Raw genomic sequence first — 9,823 nt, forward strand, 5'->3', positions numbered from 1 at the left:
ATGTGGGGTGAATAAAATGAGATTAGTATAAATGAGCAGAATCATATTCTGATAATACGACATATTAAATAGTTTCCATTATCATGTGACAGGAGCAGAATTAGGCTATTCAGCCCATCAAGTCTACTCCACCATTCAACAATGGCTGATCCATCTCTCCCTCCTAAACACATTCTCCTATCTTCTCCCATATCCTCGAACACACATACTAATCACAAATCTATCTATCTATCTCTGTCTTAAATATATCTACCGACTTTGCCTCCAAAGTCTACTGTGGCAAAGAATTCCATAGATTCACCACCCTCTGACTAAAGAAATTCCTCATCTCCTTCTGAAAATAACATCCTTTAATTCTGAGGCTATGATCTAGACTATCCCACTAGTGGAAAATTCCTCTCCACATCCACTCTTTCCAAGCCTTTTTACTGTTCTGTACGTTTCAATGAGGTCCCTCCTTATTCTTCTACACTCTAGCGAGTACAGGCCCAGTGCCATCTAATGCTCATTACATGTTAACCTACTCATTCCTGGGATCATTCTTTGTAAACTTTGTAAAATTTATGGTTCTGGTAGCAGGAATTGCGATAATGGAATACATATATTTCTCTTTGTTGCCCGTGAAACATGCTAGGAGTCAGCCGGAGGAATGAATCTCCGGTAATTTCCATGTGCGACATTTTGTAGTTAGATTTGAAATAATTGTACAAGAGTGAAACATAATACAAACATTTACTGAAGTGGGGAAAACAAGTATCCAACCTATTTTATCAAAAGCAATCAAGATTTTAAAATAGCTTTAACGGCCTAACTAACCAAACACTCAACCACCTATTTAGCTGACTAACATGAAGGATCAGAATGAAGTCGGGTAATTTTCTGCAAGAATGAGTGGTTGAAGATTTCAATACATTTCTCAGTGGATTTATTCTACAGTAAACAATTACATTTCTCGTGCGATAGTGAATATTTTTTGATTACTCCGAGTACCTCTGCACATTCATTTATACCATTTTGGGAGACTACTTAGTCAAAGATTGCATACCTGTAAATCCTTGAGGGCAAGTAAACAACTTGAGAAGGCGGCTAAGAGGAATTGTGGAATATTATGCTTTAACGGATAAATGTATTATGCTTTAAAGGAAAAATATAAGGATAAATGTAAAAACATCATTAAAAAAAAAAGATACATGTTAAGCTTCAGCTAAACTATTTCATGTGATTGTGAGCACCCGGCTTTAAAAGGGATGTCAGGGCTTTCAATAGAGGACGATGCCATGGCAGACAAGGGATCCTCAGTTCAGTGATGAAAGCAGATAAGCTGGAAGGTTTTGCCAAATAGCAAAAAGGGAAGTTCCAATCTAAATGAAGGGTATTGATGAAGCACGAACCAAAAGTATTTCCTCTTGCAAATGCTTTGATAGATCATGAATATGGAATTAGACAGCATTTTATTAAAAATGGCACAATAAGGGAAAAATGAACAATCATATTCCTTGATTTTTTTTAAATTGGGATACAATACAAAATTGTGACATGAAATCTGTTGCAAAAAATGTAAATATATACAACTGATTAAAGTGTGAAATAACGCCTACAGGAAAACGATGTATAGAAATAGGAATTTTCCTTTCAAATGCTAACATGGTTGCATTGAATAGTATCTTTGGAAATTACATAATGATTAACTAAATAGGTGCATCTGAATTTCATCCAAGAATGATCAACCTTGGGTAATAAAAGCTAAACATAACAGATTCTAACCGGTTGTGGGAAAGTGCAATAGAACAGGACAAAGGCAGAAAACTAAAAGGCAATTGAACATTTGAGATTGTGGAAACAGGGAACAAACAAATTAGAGGTGAGGGCCAGAATTCTGTGAAGAAACTATACTTATGAAACATCAGCAGTATTGCTGTAACAGTGACCTTTTACTGTGCAACAAATTTGGTGCCATTACTCAAGAATACGTTTCAACAATGAATTCTTCTAAGAGTCCAGGAGGAAATCATGTAGTTACAGCAATTCCTCAGCACGTGCTGGAAATCTATCCAAACAACCTGCACTTGGCGCAGGTACCACAAATCTCGTTTTGAATACAAGACAAATAAAAATTATTTTTTGATTAATATTGGTCAATATATAAATGTCAATTTCATTTACAAATAGCTATGCACATTTAAATGTGTTACTATCTTTTATTAATCATATTTTAGATTAATTTAAATTCAGTTTTTATATATTTTGAGCAATTTTGGAATGTTTTGATCTTTGCTAAATGCCAGATATTCTATTGTTAAAATGGCACAATAAGGGAAGAATGAACCCACATTCCCCAAGTTTTTTAAATATATATTGGGATATAATACAAAAGTGACATATTCCAGTATTCTATTGTGACTAAGCCAGGGCTCACGGCTAAGTCAAAGTTTTTCTCAATGGTGCAGCTGGAAGAACTTATTCCGATTCTCTCTTGCCAGCTGACAGAATGATACCCGAAAGCCCTGATCTCACTCAAAGTCTCACCTTGGGCAGTTGGCATTAGTGGTTTGTATACACAAGTTGATTGTGGAGCAAAGTTGACACGTGTTAAATGCCCAGGTTAATGACAAACACTGATTTGGCTCACCAAAACCACAGTAACATTTGTGTTAATCTCATCTTCCAGCATTTAACCTGCAGTTTTCTATGCCTAGGTGATTTGTGGCTCAACCAGTCACTACTTTAATGGTGTTGGTGTCTCTGCTTCCACCAAAATCTGTGTCGAAATGTATAGGGGTTAGGAAACCAATGGTCAGCAAAAACAAAAATGATGGCAATTGTCCTCCAGCATAGGTCAAAATGCAAGCGGCTCAGTTTATAACAAGTTTAATTGAACAGAGAACAACCGTTGAGAGGGATACAATCAAAAAACAAACCCTGAGATTAAGGCATTTCAGTGGTGTTCCTGCAGTATGTTAAGGTGAGATTCACAGGGGAAGTAAATAGTCCAGGTGATGAAAGGATGTGGAATGGAATACACGTCATTCATAAGTCAGAAGGCTAAATTTTAGATTAATTTCTCTCCACAAAATTAATTCAAAAATATATTTTAAAATAATTACCTTTCAAAGGAGACATCAAAATCTTACTTTAAGAACTATCTGTGCCACTACTCATAGACAGACAGATTTCGCCATTTTCAACCAAAGCAGAAACAGCCATTCAATTAATTATGTTTTCTTGGATGCTCCTTTTCGCAAAATTACCGCGCAAATTTCACTGTGTATGGTACCAAGCCGGCGTGGCAAAATTGAAGTTAATGAACTTTAGGATGAAAATACTTCAGTAGTTAAAATCATACTTGGCATTCAACAAAATAGTAATTGGAGTCAATCACCCCACCCCTGGGGCATGATCAAGGTAGTGGCCTAGACTCAACCAACTGCTTCATCAATGACTTTCCTTCCATTATAAGGTCCCAGTGGGGATGCTAACTGATGAAGATTTTGGCTAAATTACTTGCTAATAATTGCTGAATTGCACAAGGGTGAAGTGTAATCACCTTTGCGGAGTACTGGAGGGTTGCCAAGCAAGCAAGGAAATTTGCTTCATATTCAAATTCATTCACAACTCCCTGACATTGGGAGAAATCTGTCTACGCACTGTAAGACTTAAGAAACAAAAAATTGGTAGGAGGACATTAGTGTTTCATGAAGGTGGCCTGCCACTACCATCCCCAAGAGCAGCAGGTGACAGGCAATAAATATTAGCCTTGTATGCAATTTCTGCATATCCAAAAAAATGAGAGGGTGGTGGGAATCAGTTTTAGAAAATAAGTTTATAAGGGATATACCAAATCACACAAGCAAAAGAAGCCTTCTGAAAATAAAAAGGATTGGGTAAATAGTTACATACATTTCAAATTACACGCCCAACTTAAAAAGATTTAAGTTTATTAGCTTTGTTGTAATTAATCAGCTGACAGTGGAACTAAACATGACAGGCTGGAATTTGAATAAGATCCATAGCAAACAGTACCACTAATAAACCGGAAAGTATTTGGTACAACACTTCCAAGATCTATACTGGAATGCTCCACTTGAATGCATATTGAACTTCACAGTGGACCTTAAACATACCATACAATTAACTGTGTCAAGCTTACATATGCATCTTAATTTTTTTTTTTTAATATATGGGGCATTTCATGGCATGCCGTAGAACGTTATAGGTAACAAACTTTAAATTGTACCAGTTTATTAGCAAATATATCAAGGGGACCAGCAAATCCATGTGATACGGTGCTTTATTTAAGCAACTATTTGACTGTTCCAACAGACCAAACACTCAAGCTTGAAGTTTTTTTTTTTTTAAGTTCATTGATTTTTCATTATGTGATATTGAAATTCATAACAAGGTCAAGATTATAAATAATGATCTCCTTTTCTTTACACTATTTTCTCTCTCAACTTTCTTCATTTACTCGTTTTCTTTCTTCACACACTATATATTTCACATCTTTCTATCCTTTACATCTAATTTCTTTTTCTTATTCTCATCTTTTTTCAATGTAACAAAAAAAAAAAAAGTTGTACATAAAATGTATTATGAAAATATATATTAGGCACTTTGGTGCCATATGACTGTGCTTACTTCTAATAAAATAAAATATTAAAAAAAAGAAGAAATTCATAACAAATAATAAAGGAATATAAATGCACTTTTCTACATTTTGTTTTTATAGATTAAGAATAGCCCAAGAGATACTATTTATAGATACCCGTTCCAGCCAATTAATTTTCTGAAGTAAATTTCCATGGATAACAACTCTCCAGTACACAGCAAAGGTGATTATTCTTTACCGGTGTCCACTTCAATAATGATTAACAGGCAATTCAACCAAAATCTTCATTGCTATTCTGAATAACTTGTATTCAAAGGTTATTATTATTCCCCAACATGTTAACTCAACTTTAACCTCCAAAAAGATCAACCAACTGCATAGGCTAGGAATTAAACTCAACCCCATCTGTATGAGTGTTTTTATCCATTGGAAACATGTGTTATATGGTCATGCCTGATACTTTGAGAACATAATTAAATTGTTCCAACAAATTACTTTAAAAAGTTGCAACAGAATTCCACACTGTTATGCTATTGAATCTTTGTTGTGATCAGCCTCCTATTGATGTCCTATCTTTTGTTTATTGTAAATCAATCTGCTAAATAATAAATTCTTGAAACTGACATCACACTGGAAGAAAACTGCTGCAACTGTCTTTCATCACAAATTATTCAATTATCTTATGTGTGTTCAGCATGTTGTTTAAATTCTGCTTATATTGTTTTGCCCATGGCTGCATGATGATACACCACAGGCCATCGACACTCTCTCAGTAAACTTTGTAATATCTACAAGCATGTGCGCTTTAAAAGGATTTGTCTCCCTTATGTGGATATACTAAACAGATACAGATGATGCCTGCCATGAGAGAGGTTCAGAAGTCATTTGAGTTCAATCAGGCCAGTCGGCCCATTGAATGGCAGAGTGGATCAATCATGGCTGATCTATCTTTCCCTCTTAATTCCATTCTCCTGCCTTCTCTCCTTAATCTTAGAAACCCTTACTAATCAAGAACCCGTCAACAACCGTCTGTAGCAACAAATTCCACAGATTCACCACCCTCTCATTCCTCCTCATTTCTAAAGGTACATCCTTTTATTTTGAGGCTATGCCTTCAGGTCCTAGACTCTCTCACTAGTGGAAACTATTGTTTCATAGGCATCAGGCACCATTTTTACAGGTTGTCTGTAATTCTCAATTACATTCCAACTAACTAGAAGGCACGTTCATCAGCCATGATCAATGATCAGCCATGATCATATTGAATGGCAGTGCAGGCTCGAAGGGCCGAATGGCCTACTCCTGCACCTATTTTCTATGTTTCTGGATTAATATTATACTTTGCATTGGAGATATCTCAGATAACATCAAATCATTTCAGCTGGCAATAAAGTACTCAGATCATTTACAATGAGCAGATAAACTTTGAGGGATGAGTGTTGGGCACAACAATTGAAGTCTCTACACATTCTTACAACTGTGCAGTAGCATCTATCTGATGTAGAGATAGGTTTAATATCACATCCAAAAGACATCTGACAGTTTAACAACTTCAAACTACTGCTCTCAACTATCTGCTCAGCACCAATGCTCAAGTCTAAAGAACTGTGTTATATTCTTAATGATAAAGAACAAAATCATTGAACATTTATTCCAAGCCATTACCCTGTCAATCCAATAAAGATTAGATTGTCATGTTCATCCCAAAACCAAATATCATTGCCTTTGTTCTAAAAACCATTAATTGGGAAAAACCATGAATCTCATAGGAATTAATAGAATTGTGAAAGATTATATACAAAACAACACATTATGGGGACTAGACATTTAGTGTAGGAAATATTACCCACAATGTTTTTAAATAGCATCATCTTTTGAGAGCACAATGCTAGCACTCCTCAGTCAGAAAGTTATGAATTCAAGATCCTAATCAGGCACTTCAGTGTAAAATCAAACGCTCCAACATCGGACCAAGGAAGTGCTTCAGCTTCAGAGAGATCACCTTTATCAAGGCTCAGTTCAGTGAAGCATACTTAAAAAGGACAGACTATTTTCAAGGGACGATGGGAAGCTTTCAATGCTTTAGACAGTTTTTTTTTTTAATTTCTAAAAACAATATTATTAAAAACTAGAATAAAACAAGGAACTGCATGTATTGGTTTGCAAAAAAAAAAAAAAAGTGCTGGAGTAACTCAGCGGGCTAGGCAGCATCTCTGGAGAGCAGGGTTCGGTGATGTTTCAGATAGGGACCATTCTTGTGACTCTTTGCAGAAGTTTGTTGCACTAATTAGCTACCACATTTCCAGTATAATATTGATTGTAAATGACTATCCTGATTTACTTAATTACTCTTCATATTTTATGGAAGTTGTTATTACCTTCCTCTTCATAGATCAACGATGACGTTCACCCCAGTTTTGTAGGTTTTTACAGAGAACAGATTCATTCAGAGGGTGGTTTGCAAGCTGACACAGGCGTCTATGCACTTCCAATATATGGACTTGTGGTTCTCAATATCATTGTTCTTGCTCTCCACTTTGAGAGGTTAGGAACCTGAGATTTTAGCAGTCAGTGGAGAAGGTGCATTTTCATGGTGGTTTAGACTACATTCTTGACTTTCCCCTCTGTTCTCCTGGTAATCTACTCCTGTGACAAAGCTCAGAATACAGCGCTTGTTTCAAGAGTCCCGCTCTGGTCATGCAAATATCCTGACCTGCCCAATATGTGCAACTACAGTATTAATACAGGGATGTTGTGAGAATAGAATATCAGCATTCATGATAAAATGCAGAAACATCAGAGACAACAGGTTTAATTATTAGATTTTGTGGCATTTGTTCACCTTTATCACCGTTGCCATTGGTTTTCATGTTTTGCTTTCTTGCCTGCAAAAATTGCTGTACAAAACTGCTTAATTACACCTTCAGCGAGGAATGCATTTCACTGGAAGACAACATCCCTGCTAGTACAAATTGTTTGGGAACAGTCACATTTCAGCTCACATGCAGGATACTTTTCGTAAGATGCTGTTTTCCCAGTAACCACACACGCAAGTCAATAGCATGAAAGAGAAAATTAAAACCTACAATGGACTGACCAATTAACAAAAAAGTAGTTGAGTGTAATAAGGTGTCATTTTCCAGTTTGTGCCTCTGATGACAAAGACCAGAACATCCAAGGCAAAATTACACGCATGCATATTTTCAACTGAAAGCAGAATTGTCAAATATAAAGAAAATTCAATATTGATGTGGATTACTGGTTTCCATCATCATTACAAATGTTAGAAGAATATATATATATATATATATGGCTATAAACGCGGGTTTATAAACAGTATACAAATATTTGAGTTAACCTGCATGTCACGACACCGCAGAGAAAGTCAGCCTATGAAAAGCTGTGGCGATCCGCCTGCGTCTCATTGAAACTGATAAGTAATGACTCTTGATTATCCGCTGACAGATTCGATCATTCCATAAATAAGGAATCACGATTTGTATTATTTCTAACGAGAACAGTGCTGAAAGCAACGAACAGGCGCACGACATAATGAGAATTAATTTAAAGCCACATGTTTCTATGGCGCCTTCAAGCCATCGCGGAGTTTAAACGCTGCAGTCTCGTTATTGGGGAAAACGCAGCTCTTACCTCGACCTCAACCACCTCGTCATAAGCGGGTGGTGGATCAAACCCACTCCGGCTGTAATCTCCTCCACCTCCACTCCCTCCACCACCGCGGGAACCGGTCCCTCCACCTCCACCACCACCGCCCCCTCCTCCGCCGACGCCGCCGCTTCCTCCTCCTCCTCCTCCTCCGCCGCCGCTTCCCCCTCCTCCTCCTCCGCCGCTACCACCGCCGCCGCCGCCGCCTCCTACTTGGCGGTCGCCGCTCTCCATAGGCTCGTAGCCGAGGCCAGGACTCTCGTTAGTGAGGAGGGCCACGGCCTCGTTAATGTCATTCTTGGCCATACGGAGCGCCTTGCGGATGGCGGCAGGCTCCGAGAAGCCCATGCACAGCAACGTCGTCATGTGCTCTTCCTCCACGTCCATCCCAGCAGACACAAGTCTGTCACTTCAGTCCTACTCTTCCATAGAGCCTGCACCTGATACAGGTCGCCTGCCTCAGGCTAACGCCGCGCCGGGCGTCCGGTTTCCTCACAAGCGTGCTGCGAAGACAGAATAACTCAGCGGGCTGTTATTCTGATTAACTGAAACAGTTATACTGGATCTGAACCGCTCGGCGCCATGTTGACAAGAAGCAGCTTCCGGTTCCTACTTCGCCAGGCGAAGCCGCTCCCAATTAGCCGGAAGTGACGTCGCTGCAGGCGGGTAAAGGCACAGCGCCGGCATCTTTGTAAAGGAGCCCTTCCACACGACATCTTTGTAAAGGAGCCCTTCCACACGACATCTTTCTACAGGAGCCCTTCCACACGACATCTTTCTACAGGAGCAATTCCCTCCCATCTTTGTAAAGGACGATGGACACAAAATGCTGGAGTATCTCAGCGGGACAGGCAGCATCTCTGGAGAGAAGGAATGGGTAACGTTCCGGGTTGAGACCCTTCTTCCGACTGAGACTGAGACATTGATCTGAGACAAGGAAACGTAGAATACTTAATTGTAAACTATGGGGAAGGTGACGAAGAGTCATACAATCAGTAAAAGATTTAATTGGTGGTCATCCTCAAATTGCCGAAGGTCTGCGATCTAAAGTGGACCCCACAAGGAACTGCAGATGTTGGAATCTTGAGCAAAAAATACACAGTGCTGGAGTAACTCAGGCAACGTCTCTGGACTTTCTCCGAGGGATATCGACCTGAAACGTTGTTCATCCATCTTCTCCAGAGATGCTGCCTGATCTGTTGAGTTACTCCAGCACTGTCTTTTTTTTTGTAAACCAACATCTGCACTTCCTTGTTTCTGCCCTCCTTTATCTATGAGTGGTCCTACCTTCTCCCTGATTACCATCTTGTGTTTAATTAGGTTTTAAAGTCCTTGGGATTTTTTAAAAACCGATTTACCAAAGCTATGTTGTGGCCCCTTTTGGCCCTTCTAATCACCTATTTGAGTTCTTTGCTCCTTTATTAATATTCTTGAAAAGTCCTATTTGATTCCATCCTTTTAAACCTTGTGTGTGCTTTCTTTTTATTTTTGACCAAATTTATCTCTTGGTTTATCCAAGGTTCCCTTACTTTGCCATCCTTATCCCTCCTC

At 38.5% G+C, this 9,823-nt stretch overlaps 1 protein-coding gene across 1 annotated transcript in view; it reads right to left on the reverse strand.

Annotated features, from left to right (window-relative positions):
* The window catches only part of usp24 (ubiquitin specific peptidase 24), a 135,675-nt gene extending 125,954 nt beyond the window's left edge, over positions 1-9,721 (reverse strand). The window contains exons 1-2 of the mRNA XM_055641602.1: positions 8,497-9,721; positions 8,258-8,415 (exon numbers count right to left, since the gene is read on the reverse strand). Coding sequence (XP_055497577.1) covers positions 8,258-8,415; positions 8,497-8,659 — 321 coding nt within the window. The 5' untranslated portion in view covers positions 8,660-9,721. The remainder of the gene's footprint in view (positions 1-8,257; positions 8,416-8,496) is intronic.
* Between the last annotated feature and the right edge of the window lie 102 nt (positions 9,722-9,823).

Source organism: Leucoraja erinacea, chromosome 10 (genome assembly GCF_028641065.1).
Source record: "Leucoraja erinacea ecotype New England chromosome 10, Leri_hhj_1, whole genome shotgun sequence".
Lineage (NCBI taxonomy): Eukaryota > Metazoa > Chordata > Chondrichthyes > Rajiformes > Rajidae > Leucoraja > Leucoraja erinaceus.